Source organism: Pongo pygmaeus, chromosome 20, assembly GCF_028885625.2.
Source record: "Pongo pygmaeus isolate AG05252 chromosome 20, NHGRI_mPonPyg2-v2.0_pri, whole genome shotgun sequence".
Classification (NCBI taxonomy): Eukaryota; Metazoa; Chordata; class Mammalia; order Primates; family Hominidae; genus Pongo; species Pongo pygmaeus.
Genome location: NC_072393.2, coordinates 16,195,567 through 16,218,212, shown reverse-complemented (window position 1 = coordinate 16,218,212; position 22,646 = coordinate 16,195,567). Strand labels below are relative to the sequence as shown.

The window sequence follows — 22,646 nt, the reverse complement described above, 5'->3', positions numbered from 1 at the left end:
AGACTCTGCTCAAGCTCTTGACAAGCTCAGGGAATTGACTCACCTGTGGCAGGCGGGGAGAGAGGGAAAGTGAGGATACAGATTCCCTGAGATTGCCTCCTCTCTGGCAGGGTCCCCAGGGTCCCAGCATGCCTGTAGCGGAGACAGAGAGGGTAGGACCACAGCGAGGGAAGCCGGTGGACAGGGAGTCAGGGAGGGATAAATAATCGCATTCGGGCTCAGTCAAGCCCCCGGCTTAGCTGGTGTGGCTGCTTGGTGCAGCCCACACCTGGTCAGCTCCCACCTGTGGAGACACTCCAAACTAGAGCCTCCTATTGGGTGAAGCAGAAGCAGACGCCTGGAGTCCCAGGTGAGTCACCTCCCCTCTCATCCACCTGACCAGGAGAGACCTGGGGAACCAGCACCTGCCAGGGACTCGAAGAAACCACCTGTTTATATGACTCCTTTAGCAATGTGAGTCTACAAGGCAGTGGGTGACAGGCAGAGGCCACTCACCACATCTTAGTCAGTGTGCTGTTTGCTTAGCAGGACTTACCTTCTTCTTCTTTTTTTTTTTTTGAGACGGAATCTCTCTCTGTAGCCCAGGCTGGAGTGCAGTGGCGTGATCTCGGCTCACTGCCACCTCTGCCTGCCAGGTTCAAGCGATTCTCCTCCCTCAGCCTCATGAGCAGCTGGGACTACAGGCGCGTGCCACCATGCCTGGCTAATTTTTTGTATTTTTAGTAGAGACGGGGGTTTCACCATGCTGGACAGGCTGGTCTTGAACTCCTGATCTTGTGATCCGCCCACCTCGGCTTCGCAAAGTACTGGGATTACAGGCATGAGCCACCGTGCCCAGCCAGGACTTGCCTTCTTTAGAGCTCCTGCTGCCTCATGAGGTAGGTCCCTTGGACAAGGGAGGTAACAGGTGCAGAGAGAAGGCAGCCAATGCTCAATGTGACCCAAGGTGACGGTTTGATTTTAACCTCTCTTCTTGGTCTGTCCAGGCAAGAAGTCTATGGAAAAAGGATTGGGAAGAGGCAGAGAAAAGAGAGAAAGAGGATTCAGGGTTCAGAAGCTCCAGCCACCACCCCAGGCTGTAAAGAATCAGGGTGGGCTGGGTGCGGTGGCTCATGCCTGCAATCCCAGCACTTTGGGAGGCCAAGGTGGGAGGATCACTTGAGTCCAAGAGTTTGAGGCCAGCCTGGGCAGCATAGTGAGACCCTGTCTGTACAAAAAATACAAAAATTGGCCAGGTGCGGCAGGCACCTGTAATCTTAGCTACTCCGGAGATTGAGGTGGGAGGATTGCTTGAGCCCAGGAAGTTAAGGCTGCGATGAGCTGTGTTTGTGCCTCTGCACTCCAGCCTGGGTGACAGAGGGATACCCTGTCACATGGGTGCACACACACACACACACACACAACACACACCCACCAGGGAGGCATCAATGGGAGCAGGTGGTGAGGAGATGGTTAGGAGCTGGGGATGAGAAGATGGAGAGAAAAGAGGGAAGTGGTGGCTTAAGTGGAAGAGAGGGGAGGCCAGACAGCTTCACTAAGAAGAGAGAGCCAGGATGGGTGAGAGGTAAGGCCAGATGGGGTCTAAGAGACAAGATGGGGTCTCAGAGACAAGACAGGCCTGGCCTGTGGAGTGATTCTGTCACCCAGGAGACACGTGACAATGTATGAGGACATTTCTGATTGTCGTGACTGGGGAGTGCTGCTGGTATCTGGTGGGTGGAGACCAAGAATGCTGCTCAGTCTCCTGCAGTGCACAGGACACCCCCCTGAGACAGAATGATCCGCCCCTAGCGTCCCTAATGCTGAATGCAGGAAACCCTGCTCTAAGGATGTCTGTGGGCAGGACTTGTCCACAGCCACGCTTAGCCCTAGAGTCTCTGAGTGGAGAACTGGCCCCACCGGGTGTTCCTGTCAGTGCTAGACAGTGGGCTTGTTCTCTCTTTCTTCTCGCCTCTTTCTTCTCTTTCCCCTCTGTCCTCTCTTTCTCCCTACCTCTCTTTCCTCTTTCTTTCTCTTCCCGCCTCCCTCTCTCTCCACTTCTCTCTCCCCACCCTTCTCTCTGTCTCTCTCTCTCTTTCCCCAACCCTCTCTCTCCCCACCTCCCACACTCTGTGTCTCTCTCCCCACCTCTCTCTGTGTCTTTCTCCCCATCCTTCTCTCTGTCTCTCTCTCTCCCCACCTCCCACTCTCTCTCTCCCCCCATCTCTCTTTCTCTCTGTGTGTGCTCTTTCCCCACATCTCTCTCTCTCTGTGTCTCTCTCTCTCTACCTGTCTCTCTCTCTCTCCCCACCTCTCTTTCTCTCCCCACCTCCTCTCTGTCTCTCTCTCTCCCCACCTCCCACTCTCTCTCTCCCCCATCTCTCTTTCTCTCTGTGTGTGCTCTTCCCCCACATCTCTCTCTCTCTGTGTGTCTCTCTCTCTCTACCTGTCTCTCTCTCTCTACCTGTCTCTCTCTCTCTCCCCACCTCTCTTTCTCTCCCCACCTCTCTCTCTGTTTCTCCCTCGCCACCTTTCTCTCTCTGTCTCTCTCTCTCTTCCCCTGCCTCTCTCTGTCTCTCTCTCTCTCCCCATCTCTCTCTTTCTCTTCCTACCTTTCTCTCTCTCTGTTTTACCTACAGAGGAACCCACTGGGTGTTCTGCTGGTGAATCAATGCCCAGAAGCTCTAACTCCTCCTCGCTGCTATCCTAGTCCCACATTCACCATGGGTTTTGTTTTGTTTTACTTTTAAAAATTAATAGACTTTGTTTTAAGAGCAGTTTCAGATTTACAGAACATTGAGCAGATAGATACTGCAGAGAATCCCCATATAGCCTCTCTCCGCCTGCACACAATTTCCCCTGTAATTAGCAACTGGGATTTTTTTTTACCATTAATCTGTTACAACTGATTAACCAGTGTTGACACATTTTCATTGACTGAAATCCACAGTTACATTAGAGTTCACTCTTGGGGCTGTACATTCTCTGGGTTTTGACAAATGCACAATGTCCTGTATCTACCATGACAGTATCACACAACATAGTTACACTGTCTTAAAAACCCTCTGTGCTCCACCCATTCATCCCTCCCTCTCACCCACTGGTCCCCTGGAAGCCACTGATCTTTTGCTGTCTCCATAGTTTTGATTTTTCCAGAATGACTGGACTACCCTTTTAGCTGCATTCTGCACCCCATCATTCCAGAGGGTGTTACATGCAGCCCTCAGCCACCTCTTGCAGAAGTGATCGGCTCCTGTCCTCTCAAGGTTTCTCCCTCCCTCCCTTCCTTCCTTCCTTTCTCCCTCCCTTCCTCCCTCCTTTGTTTCTTCCTTCCTCACCTTCTTTCCTCCCTCACTCTCCTTCCTTCCTGCCTCCCTCCCTCTCTATCTTCCTTCCTCACTCTCCTTCTTTCCTCCCTCACTCTCCTTCCTTCCTTCCCTATCTCCTTCCTTCCTCCTGCAGTCTCCTTCCTTCCTTCCTTTTATCCTTCTTTCCTTCCTCCCTCCCTCCCTCTCTCTCTTCCTTCCTTTTTTCTTTCTTTCTTTTTCTCCTCCTCCTCCTTCTTCTTCTCTCTGTCTCTCTCTCTCCCCCCCACCTTGCTCACTCACTCGCTGTCGATTCTTGTGATCTTAATTGATATGAATAAGAGTGTGTAGACGGTCAGTCATGGGGAAGCAGCATCTCCTAGTGGCCTTTCAAACAGCCACCAGCAACTGGTGAGTATAACAAGAGGTTAGGAAAAGACAGGCTTTGAGATCAATCAGACCTAAGCTCAGACCCTGGGCCCCCACTTCAGACTCAAGGCACCTAAGGCAAGTGATGTGTCATGGGGTTCAGTTTCCCGTCCGTAAAATAGGGATCAGAGCAGATGACTTCTAATGTGGGGGTAAATATTCAATACGAATAGCATGAGTGATGTGAGTGCAGTGCCTGGTCTGTAGGACATATCCAGTAAAGGGCAGCTGTTCTCATCAGTGTTGTTGTTGAGTACACAGCACTGGTACTGTAGACACAACAGTCCTTGGCTTCAGGGACTCACAGTCAGGTTCCAGGGATAGACACAGCTCCAATGTGACATATCACGGCAAACATCATAACAAAGTCATGAGCAAGGAGCTTTAAAGTTACTTGTAGGAGGCACAGAGTGAGAACTGAACCAATGCCTGCTGTTACCATTGACTGGGAATCATTATTTTGAAAGCACCCAGGAACGGGTGACTTACTATGCCTTGGGAAGAAATATCCAGGAGGACTGCATGGAAGAGGTGACATCTAAGCTGAGTCTTAACAACAAACAGGGGTTTGCCAGGTGAAGAAGGAGAGGAATGGGGATCCCAGCAGAGGGAGGGTGTGAAGGAGTTGTGGCTGCACTCTCTGGATCAGGGGTTCTCAACTGGGGGTGACTTTGAGCCCCATGGGGACATGGGTGTTTTCTGGAGACACTTTTTGGTTGTCGTGACTGAGCAGGAGCTGCTGGCATTCAGTTGATGGAGACCAGGGATGCTACTAAACGTGTTATGAGACACAGAACAGCTCCCCACAGAAAGAATGACCTGGCCCTAAATATCAACAGTCCCAAGGTTGAGAAACCCTGCCTTAGGCACTGGGGAGCCACAGACGGTTTGTGAGCACCACCCCAGGGCACCAATCTCGCCCATTTGGCCTCTTCTTGGAGGTTGTTGTTTCCAAGTCATTTACTCCTCTAAGATCTCAGAGTGGCGGGACATGGTGGTGCTGTGGGAGCCACTATTCTGTGGAGCTACAGGCAAGTACTGACCTAGAAGGGGGGCAAAAAGAGAGTGATTCCAGGAAGAGAGACCAAGAAACTCTGGAGACCAACGATGTTTGGAGAATGCAGCTTCTGCTCACCAAAGGAGCTGGTTCTTCCTTCATCTCTCACTATAAACCTGCCAGGGCTTGATTGAGGACCTAAGCCCACTTAAGGGGAAGTGAACTACCCTTTCTTAAATGATATTTTTATTGTAATAACAATAACATACATACAACCTGAAATTTACCTATTTCTTTCTTTTCTTTTCTTTATTTTTTATTATTTTATTTTATTTCTTTATTTTTATTTTATTTTATTTTTGAGAACGCCCACTGCATTTGCCTTTTATTACTGGATTTCCACATAAACACTTAAAAGTATACAATTCAGTGGCATCAAGTACATTTACGCTGTTGTGCTAACACCACCTTTGCCTAGTTCCAGACAAAGGTAATAATTTTTTATTAGCCCAAAAGGAAACACTGTATCTATTAGCAGTCACTCCCCATTCTCCTCTGACCCCAGCCCCTGAAAACCACTGATAGGTTCCAAATGCTACAAGCATTTTCATTGCAGCATCGTTCACAAAGGCCAACAGGTGGGGCACAACCCTCATGTCCGTGAAGAGATGACGCATATTCATAAAATGGAGAATCGTTCAGCCATAAACAGGAATAAAGCTCAGATGCGTGCTGTGGTGTTTTAATACTGTTACAATTGCACGCTACAATGCACATGAACCTTAAAACATTATGTTCGGTGAAAGAAATGAGACACAAAAGGCCCCATCTCATATTGCATGTATGTAAAATGTTCAGAACAGACACATCCGTAGAAACAGAAAGCAGAGTGGTAGTTTACTCTTTTTTTCTTTTCTTTTTTTTTCTTTTTTTTTTTTTTTCTGAGATGGAGTCTTGCTCTGTCACCCAGGCTGGAGTGCAGTGGTGTGATCTTGGCTCACTGCAACCTCCATCTCCCAGGTTCAAGCGATTCTCCTAACTCAGCCTCTTAAGTAGCTGGGACCACAGGCCTGTGCAACCATGCCTAGCTAATTTTTATATTTTTAGTAGAGGCAGGGTTTCACCATGTTGCCCAGGCTGGTCTTGAACTCCTGATCTCAAGTGATCTGCCCACCTTGGCCTCCCAAAGTGCTGGGATTATAGGCGTGAGCCACTGCAACTGGTCACACATTGCCAAATTTTTAAAAAAGATTAGCTAAGCATGGTGGTGCATACCTGTAGTCCCAGCTATTTGAGGGGACTGAGAAGGGAGGATCGCTTGAGCCCAGGAGCTGAAGGCTGCAGTGAGCTATGATAATTGTGCCACTGCACTCCAGCCTGGGTGACAGAGCCAGACCCTGTCTTTTGAAAAAAAAAATTAAATATATTTAATTGGTTCATAAAGACACATAGAAATCTCATGAAATTAAAGTTACTTACTGAGCAAAGACCATGTACAGTCACTCATTTACTGTATTAATTATCATATGTAGCATCTACTGCATGCTAGGTCACCTAAGAAAAGCTCATTTCCTTCCCACAACAACCCTTTGAGGTAGGGAGGGGAAGACGGTGATACAGAGAGATTAAGGAATCTGCTCAACTTTACAAAATATTGGCCAGATGCAGTGGCTCACTTCTGTAATCCCAGCACTTTGGGAATCCCAGGCAGGAGGATGACTTGAGGCGTGGAGTTCCAGACAAGCCTGGGCAACATAGCAAGATGCCATCTCTATAGTAAAAAATAAAACATCAGCTGGGTGAGGTGGTGTGTGCCTGTAGTCCCAGCTACTGGGGAGGCTGAGGTAGGAAAATTGCTTGAATTCAGGAGTTTGAGGTGGCAGTGAACTATGATTGCACCACTGCACTCCAGTCTGGGTAACAGAATGAGACTCTGTGTCTACAAAAATAAATAAATAAATATAAAAATAAAAAATAATTACACAACAGTCAGAGGAGGGATTTGAACTGAGGCCTGCTGATTCCCACACCCCTCTTTCTGTCTGATGGCTACATTTCATTGCCTCAGAACATAGAGGCATACCTCATGGGAGCTGGAAAACAACCAAAACATGATTTCTGGCTCCTTTCTTAGAGCAACACAGTCTCCTGCCTCTGCTTTCCTACATGGATAACCCCAGAGGAAGTCTGGTTGGTTCAGATTTAGAGACTCGCTCTGTTCCAAGGAGTCATAGCCATGGGTGGGAATGTCTCGTGATACCTGGAGCTGGGGGATGAACATGATTTATCAGAAGGGAGTAGGAAGGCACAGAAGGAATGAATGGAAGTTCCAGCAAAGGAATATGTTTTTCTTCTTCTTCTTTTTATTTATTTATTTATTTTTGAGACAGAGACTCGCTTTGTCGCCAAGGTGGAGTCCAGTGGCGCCATCTCGGCTCACTGCAACCTCCTCCTCCCAGGTTCAAGGGATTCTCCTGTCTCAGCCTCCCAAGTAGCTGGGACTACAGGTGCGTGCCACCATGTCCGACTAATTTTTGTATTTTTAGTAGAGATGGGGTTTCACCATTTTGGCCAGGCTGGTCTCCATCTCTTGACCTCGTGATCCGCCTGCCTCAGCCTCCCAAAGTGCTGGGATTATAGGCGTGAGCCACCGCGCCCAGTCATTTTCTTCTTTTTTTAAGAGATAGAGTGTAGTTCTGTCACCCAGGCTGGAGTACAGTGGTGCCATCATAGCTTGCTGTAACCTCGAACTCCTGGGCTCAAGCCATCCTCCCCCCTCAGCCTCCAAAGTGCTGGGATTACAGATGTGAACCACCACGCCAGCCTGGAGCATTTTCGTTTGGGGGCAGGGGGCAACATAGAGAAATAGTGAAGGGTACGGGTTTTAGAGCCAGCCCAGCTATGGGTTCAAGTCTCCAATCTACCGTTTCAACAGTTTGGCCTTGAGCAAGCCCTACATTTCAATATTCTCAATGACTATGCTCAAGGTACTTCAAAAGGGGGTTGAAAAAGTAGTACCGTTCTCACTGGGTTGATGAGAGTATTAAATTACAGAAGGCGCAGAGTGGGAATGGAACCAAACCATTTATCAAGAGCAGTCCCTTGGGTAAATCCAGGTATGGGGAAGGCTGAGAACTTTTCTTCATGCAGTAACTGACATCTCCCTGTCACATCTCACCCCAGGCACAGCCTCCATGCAGAGAGCCAATCACTCCACAGTGATCCAATTCATCCTCGTCGGCTTCTCTGCCTTCCCCCACCTCCAGATGATGCTCTTCCTGCTGTTCCTGCTGATGTACCTGTTCACGCTGCTGGGCAACCTGCTCATCATGGCCACCGTCTGGAGCGAGCGCAGCCTCCACACGCCCATGTACCTCTTCCTGTGCACCCTCTCCGTCTCCGAGATCCTCTACACCGTGGCCATGATCCCGCGCATGCTGGCTGACCTGCTGTCCACCCAGCGCTCCATCGCCTTCCTGGCCTGTGCCAGTCAGATATTCTTCTCCTTCAGCTTCGGCTTCACCCACTCCTTCCTGCTCACCGTCATGGGCTACGACCGCTACGTGGCCATCTGCCACCCCCTGCGCTACAACGTGCTCATGAGCCCGCGGGGCTGCGCCTGCCTGGTGGGCTGCTCCTGGGCTGGTGGCTCGGTCATGGGGATGGTGGTGACCTCGGCCATTTTCCACCTCACCTTCTGTGGACCCAATGAGATCCACCATTTCTTCTGCCACCTGCCACCTCTGTTGAAGTTGGCCTGTGGAGACGATGTGCTGGTGGTGGCCAAAGGCGTGGGCTTGGTGTGTATCATGGCCCTGCTGGGCTGTTTTCTCCTCATCCTCCTCTCCTATGCCTTCATCGTGGCCGCCATCTTGAAGATCCCTTCTGCTGAAGGTCGGAACAAGACCTTCTCCACCTGTGCCTCTCACCTCACTGTGGTGGTCGTGCACTATGGCTTTGCCTCTGTCATTTACCTGAAGCCCAAAGGTCCCCAGTCTCTGGAAGGAGACACCTTGATGGGCATCACCTACACGGTCCTCACGCCCTTCCTCAGCCCCATCATCTTCAGCCTCAGGAACAAGGAGCTGAAGGTCGCCATGAAGAAGACCTTCTTTGGTAAACTCTACCCAGAAAAAAATGTAACGATGTAGGAGAAATTCAATGGGCACAACTAAATTGGATTACCGAAAGCTATTGTTAAAAATTACATTCCGCGGTGGCACATGCCTGTAATCCCAGCACTTTGGGAGGCCAAGGCAGGTGGATCACCTGAGGTCAGGAGTTTGAGACCAGAATGGCCAACATGACGAAACCCCATCTCTACTAAAAATACAAAATTTAGCCAGGCATGTTGGCACATGCCTGCAACCCTAGCTACTTGGGAGGCTAAGTCATAAGAATCGCTTGACCCTGTAGGTGGAGGTTGCAGTGAGCTGAGATCACACCACTGCACTCCAGCCTGGGCGAAAAAGTGAGACTGTCTCAAAAAAGAAGGAAAGAAAAAAGAAAAAGAAAATTACGTTCCAGCCAGGCACTGTGGCTCACACTTATAATTCCAGCACCTTGGGATGCCAAGGCAGGAGGACTGCTTGAGGCCAGGAGTTTAAGACTAGCTTTGACAACATAGCAAGACTGCATATCTACAAAAACTTAGAAAAAAATAGCTTGGCATGGTGGTACATGCCTGTAGTCCCAGCTACCTGGGAGACTGAACTGGGATTACTGCCTAAGTCCAGAAGTTTGAGGTTACAGTGAACTATGACTGTGCCACTGCAATCTAGCATGGGTGACAGAGTGAGACCCTATCCCTTCTCCCTCAAAAGAAAGACAATCCATGAACATATAGTAACCTCTATTTGTCATGCTTTAAGGTTTACAAGGGACCTTGTAGATGACATACAATTATAAACACAAAGGTTAATCAGCATCAGGGATATATTTGGAGTGGAAGTGTGTGTGAGATACTAACACAGAGAAAACCAGGTTTGATTATTTCTATCTGCTGCAAGATACTGTGTCAGTTAGCACCAAACCTCAATCTAGACTCCTCTTGCCAAAAGCCAGGGTCATCTAATACCCCCAATAATGCAAACCAGTAATGCAAAGAGAGATGGAAGATTTCATGCCCCACTCTCTATGAGTTCTGCACCAGGTAGCTACAACTCAGATTTTGTAAGGCTACTCCAGATTATAGCAGAGGAGAGAAAAGTACCCTAAATTTCAGCATTGCACAGATCTATGCAATAGAAGTTAGAAATAGCAATAAACAGACTCTCTTTAAACATCAAGGAAACCTTAGCATTTCAAGTGTGAGTCTTGAATAGTTGTGGAGAGACTGAGATGTCTTCATGGTTGGGTCAAGAAAAAAGTCACACTGTGAGATACCGAATTTTGTGTTAGAAGGTGACATGGCTCATGGGCCAGTCGGGAGCTCTCTGTCGAATCCGGACATTGAGTGTAGAGCCCAGGATGGGTTTATCTCATGGCCAGGTGCAGTGGCTCATGCCTGTAATCCCAGCACTTTGGGAGGCCAAGGTGGGTGGATCCCCTGAGGTCAGGAGTTTGAGAGCAGCCTGGGCAAATGGCTGAAACCCCGTCTGTACTAAAAATATAAAAATTAGTCGGGCGTGGTGGCAGGTGCCTGTAATCCCAGCTACTCAGGAGGCTGAGATAGGAGAATCGCTTGAACCCTGGAGGCAGAGGCTGCAGTGAGCTGAGATCACACCACTGCACTCCAGCCTGGGTGACAGAGCTAGACTCCGTCTCAAAAAAAAAAAAAAAGAAAATTTATCTCTCGGTCTCTCAGGCATCATGCTCACCCACTTCCCAATGGGCAGGGATTTAAGATTGATCCTACTGTATGGTATTTATATATTTATTGACAATAGGTCTTCCTGTGTTTGAGCTATGCATCATTTTTTTTCTAAAGTGTGAATTCTCTATCATTTAAGCTGTCAAAACATCCCACAGTCAAAACATCTCACATTACAAAAGCCAAAATTGACAAATGGGATCTAATTAAACTCAAGAGCTTCTGCACAGCAAAAGAAACCACCATCAGAGTGAACAGGCAACCTACAGAATGGGAGAAAATTTTTGCAACCTACTCATCTGACAAAGGGCTAATATCCAGAATCTACAATGAACTCAAACAAATTTACAAGAAAAAAACAAACAACCCCATCAAAAAGTGGGCAAAGGATATGAACAGACACTTCTCAAAAGAAGACATTTATGCAGCCAAAAAGCACATGAAAAAATGCTCATCATCACTGGCCATCAGAGAAATGCAAATCAAAACCACAATGAGATACCATCTCACACCAGTTAGAATGGTGATCATTCAAAAGTCAGGAAACAACAGGTGCTAGAGAGGATGTGGAGAAATAGGAACACTTTTACACTGTTGGTGGGACTGTAAACTAGTTCAACCATTGTGGAAGTCAGTGTGGCGATTCCTCAGGGATCTAGAACTAGAAATACCATTTGACCCAGCCATCCCATTACTGGGTATATACCCAAAGGATTATAAATCATGCTGCTATAAAGACACCTGCACACGTATGTTTATTGCGGCACTATTCACAATAGCAAAGACTTGGAACCAAGCCAAATGTCCAACAACGACAGACTGGATTAAGAAAATGTGGCACATATACGCCATGGAATACTATGCAGCCAGAAAAAATGATGAGTTCATGTCCTTTGTAGGGACATGGATGAAGCTGGAAACCATCATTCTCAGCAAACTATTGCAAGGACAAAAAAACAAACACCGTATGTTCTCACTCATAGGTGGGAATTGAACAATGAGAGCACATGGACACATGAAGGGGAACATCACACACCAGGGACTGTTGTGGGGTGGGGGAGGGGGGAGGGATAGCATTAGTAGATATACCTAATGCTAAATGACGAGTTAATGGGTGCAGCACACCAGCATGGCACATGTATACGTATGTAACAAACCTGCACGTTGTGCACATGTGCCCTAAAACTTAAAGTATAATAATAATAAAATTTTTTAAAAAATCCCACGTTAGCATGAAGAGTGAGGATGCGGGAAACGATTTCAATCAAAACTTGGAAACTCAGAGAAGCTCCCTTTGCAGAATATGTGCTACAGTTCATGCATCTTGTTACCCACCAGGCATGTTGTATCATTAGCGCCTCGCAAGGTGGGAGTGAGAGCAGATATAATCACAGTGCCTCTGTTTGATAGAGGGGGAAACTGAAGCACAAAAGATGCATGGCTCATCAGAGACCAATCAACTTGGAAGAGCCAAGCTTCAATGTCAGTCTTTTCTGATTCCAAGTCTTCTCCATTCAACACTTCAAGCATTGCCTTTTTACAGTGGGATCCTAATTTCTGGAGGACTGGTCCTTCTTCAAATGAAACATCTCAGCATCCTTAGAGTCTTTTATGGCACAGGAAGACAGTTGCAATCCTCTGCAAACCCTGAAGCGTGCATCCTTGGAACACAGATGGAATATTTCTACAAGTTCAACAGTCCTTCATGATTTTAAAATAAGTTTTAGTCTTGTAGAAATTCTTGAGTAACTTCTATGCACTGAGCTAAGATGCTCCCCTCTCCTGACGACGGAGCCATCTGGGCAGGAACGTAAGTCAGGTCTTTTCTCTTTTCTTTTCTTTTTTTTCTTTTCTTTTCCCTTCCCTTCACCTTCCCTTCTCCTTCGCCTCTCCTTCCCTTCTCCTTCCCTTCCCCTTCCCTCCCCCTCCCCCTTTCCCTCCCCCTTCCCCTTCCCTCCCGCTTCCCCTTCCCTCCCCCTTCCCCTTCCCCTTCCCTCCCCTTTCCCTTCCCTTCTCCTTCGCCTCTCCTTCCCTTCTCCTTCCCTCCCCCTTCCCTTCCTTTCTTTTCTCCCTTCCCTTCCCTCCCCTCCCCTCCCCTCTTTCTTTTCCCTTTGCTTTGCTCTGCTTTGCTCTGCTTTGCTTTGCTTTGCTTTGCTTTATAAAAGACGCCACTGGCCTCTGATCCTGCTGGTATCCAAATGGATAGAGACCCTGGAAAGAGGCTGGATATCCACTATGAGTTGGGCACTGAATGTCTTATGCTAACTTATTGTGATCCTTTAAGCTGCCAGCTGCATGTGGTCATGAGGTTTGATTATCTCGTACATTATCACATCCAGCATCAGCATGGTACTTGGACGATGTATCAATTCTTAACAAATATTCCTAAAGTGGACTAATTTAATCCTACAACATTGAACAATCCAGAATGTTGACTTATGTACTTCCTGTGAGAAAGAAACCTCATTGCCCCCCCAGGGCAGTGGGAAAGTGTGTGTGGGGAGTCGTGTTTGAGTGAGAAGGACCTGGGTTGAAATCCTGCCTTCTAATTTCCACCAATTTGATTGACATCTTATAGACATTCCATGTCAGTGTAAACAAAAGGATGTTTAGAGCAGTGACGTTTATGATTGAAAAAGCACTTTGGGAGGCTGAGGCAGGTGGATCACTTGAGGTCAGGAGTTCAAGACCAGCCTGGCCAACATGGGGAAACCCCGTCTCTACTAAAAATACAAAAATTAGCCAGGCGTGGTGGCGTGTGCCTGTAATCCCAGCTACTCGGGAGGCTGAGGCCTGAGAATTACTTGAGCCTAGGAGGTGTACATTGTATTATATCTCCTCTACTAAGAAACTTTCAATGACTCCTTGTCTCACAGGGAAATCCGAAGTTTTTACAGTGCCAACAAAGCCCTACACATCTGGGCCCTGCTGCTGCTTCTCTGACCTCACCTCCCTTTTCTCCTTCCCTCAGTCACTCTGCTCTAGCCTCCCCACTGTCCCTCAAACACACCAAATATGCTCCTACCTCAGGACCTTTGCACATGCTGTGCCCACTACCAGGAATTCCCTTCTCCCCACAAGACGTCCACATGGCTTCTCTCTCACTGCCTAAACCTTTCTGCTTGAATATCAGAAAGTCATCAGATATACCCATTAATAAAGGACAGGCTTGGTGGGTTTTTTGTTGTCATTTGTTTTTGTTTTGTTTTGTTTTTTTGAGACAGGGTCTTGCTCTGTTGCCCAGGCTGGAGTGCAGTGGTGCAATCATGGCTCACTGCAACCTCAACCTCCTGAGCTCAAGCAATTCTCTCACCTCAGCCTCTTAAGTATCTAGGACCACAAGCATGTGCCACCACAGCTGGCTAATTTTTGGAATTTTTTGTAGAGACAGGGTTTCACCATGTTGTCAAAGTTGGTCTTGAAATCCCCAGCTCAAGCAATCTGCCTGCCTTGGCCTCCAAAAGTGCTGGGATTACAGGCATGAGCCACCATGCCCAGCCAATAAAGGACAGGCGTGAGCCACCGTACCTGGGCTAAGATTAGTTTAATATTATTTGTGGCCTTCTTTGTCTCCAGAACTGTGCTAGTTTTGGGGGTATAGAGAAGCGTTTGTTTCTGTTCCCAGCCTTTGAGGCATTCGCATGTTACCTGGTGCAGTGATACACAGAGAAATATCAGGGCTGTGACCAGGATACGGATTGTATTAGTCAGGGCTCTTCATAGAAACAGAACCAATAAGATATAGACAGATAGATGATAAATAGGTAATGAATAGGTAGACACATAAGGTAGATGGATAGATATATATATTATAAGGGCCGGGTGCAGTGGCTCACGCCTGTAATCCCAGCACTTTGGGAGGCCAAAGTGGGGGGATCACTTGAGATCAGGAGTTTCAGACCAGTCTGGCCAACATGGCGAAACCCCGTCTCCACTTCAAATACAAAAATTAGCGGGGCATGGTGGCGGGTGCCTGTAATCCCAACTGCTCAGGAGGCTGAGGCAGGAGAATCACTTGAACCGGGGAGATGGAGGTTGCAGTGAGCCAAGAGTGTGCCACTGCACTGCAGCCTGGGCGACAGAGTGAGACTCCATCTAAATATGTAACTAACCTGCACATTGCGCACATGTACCATAAAACCTAAAGTATAATAATAATAATAATAATAAATTATATATATATGGTATTGGCTCACATAATTATGGAGGCTGAAAAGTCTCATGATATGCCATGTGTAAGGTGAGAACCAGGAAAGCCAGTGTTGACTCAGCCAATAGTTTGAAGGCCTGAGAGCTGAAAATGAATGGTGTAGAGTCCAACCTGGGTCTGAAGGCCTGAGAACCAGGAGCAGCAAGAGCAAGAAGATTGCCAGGCAAAGGGAATGTGAGTCCAACCTCCTCTGCTGTTTTCTTCTATTCGGACCCTCCACAGATTAGAGGATGCCCTCTCACACTGGGAAGGTCCACCTGTTTTACTCAGTTCACTAATCCAAATGTTCACCTTTTCCAGAAACACCTTCACAAACATACCAGAAATAATATCCAATCAGATCTCTGAGCATCCCCGACCCAGTCAAGTTGACACATAAAACGAACCATCCCATGAGCAAAGTTCTAAGGGAGCCAAGAGGGATAAGACGCAGCTGGAGCTCTATTAGCCCGGTCTCTGCATTCCCATGCTCCTCTGCCAATGGTGATTTTGCTCCCCTTCCCAGGGCACATTTGGAAATTTCTAGAGACAATTTTTGGTCTTTGAAACGAGGCAGAGGGTACGTATGTTACAGCATCTAGTATGTCAAAGTCAGTGATGCTGCTCAACATCCTACAATGCACAGAACAGCCCCAACCACTGTCCCCAAATGTCAGCCAGGCGCAGAATGACAAACCCTGCTGTATTCCCTAAATAAGCATTTATTGAGCACCTACTGTGTATCAGGCATTTTTCTAGGCACCACTGGGAAGACAGTGTTGAACCAATTAGATAAGACATCCCGATCTCAATGTCTGCCCTAGACAGAGGAAGACATAGATATTAAACAAATAATCACACCAATTAATATATATGGGACATTGTGATAAAAGCTCTGAGGGACCTAAGTGAGTTGCTATGAGGGCTTGTAATAGGGGTGGTGACCGAGTGTGGGGAAGTCAGGAAAGAGCTTTCTGAGGAGATGACCCTCAGGAAGACCCAAGGCAGTGTGGGAGCAGGTGGGGGAAGGGTATCACAGGTAAAAGCAAGAGTAGATGCAAGGGGCCAGGCGCGGTGGCTCACGCCTGTAACCCCAGCACTTTGGGAAGTCGAGGTGGGCAGGTTGCTTGAGGCCAGGAGTTCAAGACCAGCCTGGGCAACATGGCGAAACCCTGTCTACTAAAAACAAAAAAAAAATTTAGCCAGGCGTGGTGGCACGCCTGTAATTCCACGGAGTCTGACGTAGGAGAATTAGGAGAATCATTTGAACTTGGGAGGTGAAGGTTGCAGTGAGCTGAGATCATGCCACTGCACTCCAGCGTGGGTGACAGCGTGAGATCTTATTTCTTTCTGTCTCTCTCAAAAAAAAAAAAAAAAGACACTCAATGAACATACAGTAACCTCTATTTGTCATACTTTTAAGGTTTACTTTGTAGACAACATACAATTATATACATAACGTTTAATCAGCATCAGGGATGTATTTGGAGTGGAATTGTGTGTGAGATACTAACACAGAGAAAACACAGATGTGGCTGTGTTTTCGCTGAACTTTTGGCACTTAATCCTATTTTAAATTAATGATGGCTCCCATTTTTTAGTCTTTCAAGGGAAAAAATGCAAGAAAACTGATTATTTCTATCTGCCGCAAGATACTTTGTCAGTTAGCACCAAACCTGGAATCTAGACTCCTCTTGCCAAAAGCCAGTGTCATCTATTACCCCCAATAATGCAAACCAGCAATGCGAAGAGGAATGGAAGATTTCATGCCCCAATCTCTCAAGAAAAAGAAAAAAAAGAGTAGATACAAGGTTCCTGGGGTCCGGGTGTACTTGGTTTACTGCTGGGATAGCAGGGAGCCCATTGGGCTATAGAGTCAAAGGATGAATTTAGGGATGAAGTATAGACCTGGCCATGCAGCCCTGATGATCACACTATAGAGTCTGTACTGTATCCTAAGAGAAATGGAAGGTTTAAGTAGAAGGATGATTTTTCAGAATTTCCCTTTAGAAAGATCCTTCTGGCTGGATGTGGTGGCTCGCGCCTGTAATCCCAGCACTTTGGAAGGCCGAGGTGGTAATATCACCTGAAGTCAGGAGTTCGAGACCAGTCTGGCTAACATGGCAAAACCCCGTCTCTACTAAAAATACAAAAAATAGTTGAGTGTGGTGGCAGGCGCCTGCAATCCCAGCTACTTGGGAGGCTGAGGCAGGAGAATCGCTTGAACCCGGGAGGCGGTTTGGGGGTGAAACAAGAGGGACAAACACCATGAGGAGGGGATTGAATTTTTACCCACATGCAAGGAGGTTAGGCCAACACCGGAGAAGAAAAGAACAAAAGAAGTGAAGGACACATCTTTCAAGCTGGCCTTCGTCTCTAGCAATTAGAACCACAACACTGGGCTCCAAGGAACTCAGGGAGGTCCCTGAAGCCTGGGATCTCCCGCCCCTCCTGTGCTCCTGCCCTTTAATCACCTCTCTGGGCTCTGGTCCTGCCTTGCGGATACCAAGGACAGAGGGGACCATTATCAAGGCTTGGCAAACAGCGAGGAATGCAGGAGGTATGAGACTTCAGAAAGTGAGGCTGATTAATGGGGAGAGATGAGGACAGGGTCCCGGGGGAGGGGGCTGGCCAAAGCTAGCAGGCAGAGGGGGGCTGTTTCCATCCCTGGGGCATGGGGAGTTGTCACCCCCAGATCTGCTGTGTTTTCACTGAACTTTTGGCACTTAATCCTATTTTAAATTAATGATGGCTTCTATTTTTTAGTCTTTTGAGGGAAAAATGCAAGCGTTTTGTTTTTCCTTTCTGGGGAGATAAGGCAGTCACTTTGAACACCCAATGTAAGGGGCCACCAAAAAACTCAGCAATTAAGATAAATTATATTTATGCATTTTTTTTTTTAGATGGAGTGTCACTCTGTCGCCCAGGCTGGAGTGCAGTGGTGCGATCTTGACTCACTGCAACATCTGTCTCCCTGGTTAAAGCAATTCTCCTGCCTCAGCCTCCTGAGTAGCTGGGACCACACGCGCGCACCACACCCAGCTAATTTTTGTATTTTTAGTAGAGACAGGGTTTCACCATGTTGGCCAGGCTGGTCTCGAACTCCTGACCTCAAATGATCCGCCTGCCTCAGCTTCCCAAAGTGCTGGGATTACAGGAGTGAGCCACCACAGCCAGCCTAATGCAATATTTTAAAAAACCAAAATGAATGCAAAAAAAATCCACGGTGAACAAAATGTCAACATTTTAAATAATGTTTAAAGGAGGTGAGGTGTCTCCCTCACCTTACCCTGACCTGGCCCTTGGGGTCTAGAATACGCCATGTATAAAAACAACACTAAGCCCAACTTCTTTGGTTGTTTAAAATTTACACAATGGCTACTACTAAATAAAGTGAAGGAGTAATCACAAAGCTTATTTTAATTTCAGGACATTGGTCAAAGAAACTACAGCAAGCTGGCTTGCTTTTCTGATCACCATGGGGAACCACAATGACACATCTTGGATATAACCCAGAAGCCACCTTTCCTGTACTCCTTCAAACTCATACAGTCTGATTTTTACCTGTTTCCCAGCCTATTCCAAGGTATTTTCAGAACCATGATCAGCTAGAAAGCACCAGCTACACCCCAGGACATGTGGGGTATAAACAGGGTATAAACATTCTCTTTTCCATGACAACTCGAGGCGATGGGGGTGGAAGTTTAACATTTGGGATCCCTTTACATTTTATAGAGGAGGCAAAGAATGCCCCCCAGATATTAGTAGTTAAGTGCCCTGGAACTTCTTTTTTTTTTTTTGAGACAGAGTCTTGCTCTGTCACCCAGGCTAGAGTGCCGTGGCACAATCTCGGCTCACTGCAACCTCCGCCTCCTGGATTCAAGCAATTCTCCTGCCTCAGCCTCCTGAGTAGCTGGGATTATAGGCGCGTGCCACCACGCCTGGGTAATTTTTTGAATTTTTAGTAGAGACGGGGTTTCACTACGTTGGGCAGGCTGGTCTCAAACTCCTCACCTTGTGATCCACCCACCTCAGCCTCCCAAAGTGCTGGGATTATAGGCATGAGCCACCACACCCGGCCGGAACTTCTAATATAACTCGGGAACCCGGATTTAAAAGGGTAGATTTTTTTTTTTGCAAAGCGTTCAATTTTTTTTTTTTTTTTTGAGACAAGGTCTCACTCTGTCACTCAGGCTGGAGGGCAGTGGCACAATTACTGCTCACTGCAGCCCTAACCTCCTGGGCTCAAGCGATCCTCACACCTCAGCCTCTTGAGTAGCTGGTACTACAGGTACATGCAGCCATGTCTAGCTAATTTTTTAATTTTATGTAGAGATAAGGTTTCACTTTGTTGCCCAGGCTGGTCTTGAACTCCTGGGCTCCAGTGATCCTCCTGCCACGGCCTCCCAGAATTTTGGAATTATAGGTGTGAGGCACTGTGCCTGGCCCAATTTAAGAGTTAATACGAACTCTCTTTCGTATTAACATGTCTGCTAAAAAAATTAAACACAGAAATACTACAGCCAATTTGGCCAAACTCATAAGGTGTATCCCTAATTCTCTGACACTGGGTGATTCCTCCTAAACCCACAAAGACAGCATATTTCTAGTTCTGGGCTCACTCTATTGGTGCTAGCTAGAATGTGTCTCTTGTTTTCAATCCAGCTCTTCCTCCTTTTCTGGAACAGACTGACTTCCCCTCTTCACAGGCCCTGAGAAATGTGTACTTCTTATCCCCAGCTCTAATTTAAAGAACAGGTTCAATTCTAGCTTTTCCATGTCACTGACAAGACCTTTGGCTAATTAACTTAATCTCTTTATAACTTAGCTTCCTTATCTTCAAAATAGAACTTGGCCGGTGTTATGGCTCATGCCTGTAATCCCAGCAATTGGGGAGGCCGAGATGGCAGGATTGCTTGAGGCCAGGAGTTCAAGACTAGCCTGGGCAACATCATGAGATCCTGTCTCTACAAAAAATACAAAATTACCCTTGTGGTGGCATGCATCTGCAGTGCTAGCTTCTCTAGAGGCTGAGGTGGGAGAACTGCTTGAGCCCAGAAGTTGACGCTGCACTTAGCCATGATTGGACTACTGCACTCCAGCCTGGGCAACAGAGCAAGACCATGTATAAAACCAACCAACTAACAAACAAACAAAATGGAGTTAGTAACCCTATCTTCCCTGTGAAGTAAAATAACTCACATGTGTTAAGCACCTAAAGCCTGTCATTAATCATCGGGGAAATGCAAATCAAAACCGCAATAAGAAACCACTAGGATGTCTACAATAAAAAAGTCAGGGCTGGGTGTGGTGGCTCACACCTGTAATCCCAGCACTTTGGGAGGCTGAGGTGGGTGTAATGCCTGAGGTCAGGAGTTCGAGACTAGCCGGGCCAATATTGTGAAACCCCGTCTCTACTAAAAATACAAAAATTAGCCAGGCGTGGTGGTGTGTGCCTGTAATCCCAGCTACTCGGGAGGCTGAGGCGGGAGAATCGCTTGAACCCAGGAGGTGGAGGTTGCAGTGACCCAAGATTGTGCCACTGCATTCCAGCCTGGTGACAGAACGAGACTCAGTCAAAAAACAAAAACAAAAACAAAACAACAAGGAGGGAGAAAGAGAGTGACAGACAGAGAGGCACAGAAAGAGACAGAGAGAAGGGAAAGAGGGAAGGAGGCAGAGAAGAAGGAAGGGGGACGGAGGGAGGGAGGAAGGATGGAAGGAAGGCAAGGAGGAAGGGGGAGGGAGAGTGGACAGCAGGTCGGAGAAGGAGGGAGGAAGGGAAGAAGGGAGGGACGGAGGGAGGAAAGGAGGGAGGGAGGAAGGAAGGAAGGGAAGGAGGGAGGGAGAGAGGGAAGGAGGGAGGGAGGAAAGGAAAAGAAATAAAGGAGGAAGACTGAAGTGTTCCCATTTGCTACATCTCTTGAGAGAAAGCCAGCCATTTCAGCAGTTCTGTGGAAAGAGTTTGGTGAAGGAAGTCTTCTTCATGGCGACCTTCAGCTCCTTGTTCCGGAGGCTGAAGATGATGGGGCTGAGGAAGGGCGTGAGGACCGTGTAGGTGATGCCCATCAAGGTGTCTCCTTCCAGAGACTGGGGACCTTTGGGCTTCAGGTAAATGACAGAGGCAAAGCCATAGTGCACGACCACCACAGTGAGGTGAGAGGCACAGGTGGAGAAGGCCTTGTTCCGACCTTCAGCAGAAGGGATCTTCAAGATGTCAGCCACGATGAAGGCATAGGAGAGGAGGATGAAGAGAAAACAGCCCAGCAGTGCCGTGATACATACCAAGCCCACGCCCGGGGCCACAGCTGGTACATTATTTCCACAGGCCAACTTCAACAGAGGTGGCACATGACATAAAAAATGCTGGATCTCATGGGATCCACAGAAAGTCAGTTGGAAAATGGCCGAAGTCACCACCATCCCCATGACCGAGCCACCAGCCCAGGAGCAGCCCACCAGGCAGGCGCAGCCCCGAGGGCTCATGAGCACGTTGTAGCGCAGGGGGTGGCAGATGGCCACGTAGCGGTCGTAGCCCATGACGGTGAGCAGGAAGGAGTGGGTGAAGCCGAAGCTGAAGGAGAAGAATATCTGACTGGCACAGGCCAGGAAGGCGATGGAGCGCTGGGTGGACAGCAGGTCGGCCAGCATGCGCGGGATGATGGCCACGGTGTAGAGGATCTCGGAGACGGAGAGGGTGCACAGGAAGAGGTACATGGGCGTGTGGAGGCTGCGCTCGCTCCAGACGGTGACCATGATGAGCAGGTTGCCCAGCAGCGTGAACAGGTACATTAGCAGGAACAGCAGGAAGAGCATCAGTTGGAGGTGGGGGAAGGCAGAGAAGCCGACGAGGATGAATTCAGACACAGAGGTGTGGTTTAGCCCCAGCATGGCGGCCACCCCTAGTTGGGGAAGAGAGGAAAGAAGACCCAGTGGTTAGGAGCAAGGGGGTGTCTAGTGATTCCTGCCTGGGAGGACATCTGAGAGCGCCTCCTTCATCTGTCCAAGCCATGGTTACTCCATCTGCAGAAAGGCATTAATAGTAATGTATTGAGGTTTAAATAAGATCACTCATCTTAAGTGTTTTGCACAGGTCCTGACACAAAGTAAGAATTTAATAAATTATGAATATTGATAATAATAATTATTCTGCTATTGTTATTGCCATCACGATTATTAGACCCATGCACCACCACCTACACCTTGCTTTTCTGCCTTTGTTCATGCTGGTCTTTTCATGCTTCTCCCTATCTTTATGGGTCCAAATCCTACCTGAATTTTATGAGCAAGCTGCTCCCTGATTGCCACCTTTAGCTGGAAGTCATCTCTTCCCTATGGCATGGAAACGTCCTGACTCTGTTTAATTCTTGGCACCACTGCTTTCTAGCTGTGAGATGCAGGGCAGGTTGCTTCCCCTCTCTGAGCCTCATTGCTCCCCTGGAAAATTGAAACCACCTTTGCAAAATTATGACTGAGACAGCGAAAGAGATCTAACTTAACCAACTCCATCTTGCTTCTAACCTCCAAGCTGTCCTTGTTCATTCCAGGGCATAGGGTGAACTAACTTTGGGAGAAATTTAGTTTATAGTTTATAGTTTGGAACAAGGACGATAACCGCCCTTTCCCAAAGCAGACCTCCTTCTTGTCTGGGGATTAGATCGCCTTTGCAGAACCAACATTAGCCACAAGATTAGAAATTATGGTTTAGGAGTCATGCAGCTGGAGGTTACAAGATTCTGACCCTCCCTAAATTGCTCCCAAGATCAGTGCTTGAGATATTTTGCAGATCCTGCACTTGATGGATCAGCTGGCACCACCCAGGTCGATAAACTGGCTCAACTGATCTTGTGGCCCCCACCCAGAAGAAGACTCACCAGAAGAAGACAACTTTGATTTCATCTCTGACCAATCAGCACTCCTGGCTCACTGGCTTCC

General features: G+C 47.6%; 2 protein-coding genes across 2 annotated transcripts in view; one reads left to right on the top strand and one right to left on the bottom strand.

Moving 5' to 3' along the window:
- Positions 1–8,897, top strand: part of LOC129020913 (olfactory receptor 10H1) — a 28,954-nt gene extending 20,057 nt beyond the window's left edge. Inside the window, exon 4 of the mRNA XM_054465838.2 lies at positions 7,894–8,897. Within this exon, the coding sequence (XP_054321813.2) occupies positions 7,894–8,861 (968 nt within the window). The 3' untranslated portion in view covers positions 8,862–8,897. The remainder of the gene's footprint in view (positions 1–7,893) is intronic.
- Positions 8,898–20,654: 11,757 nt separating this feature from the next.
- LOC129020911 (olfactory receptor 10H2) lies at positions 20,655–21,605 on the bottom strand. Its single transcript, XM_054465837.2, has one exon. The coding sequence runs from the start codon at positions 21,600–21,602 to the stop codon at positions 20,655–20,657; it is 948 nt and encodes a 315-aa protein (XP_054321812.2). The 5' UTR covers positions 21,603–21,605.
- Between the last annotated feature and the right edge of the window lie 1,041 nt (positions 21,606–22,646).

Excerpts from the sequence above, each read along its gene's own strand:
- LOC129020911 (XM_054465837.2), bottom strand. The coding sequence starts at position 21,602 with ATGCTGGGGCTAAACCACACCTCTGTGTCTGAATTCATCCTCGTCGGC.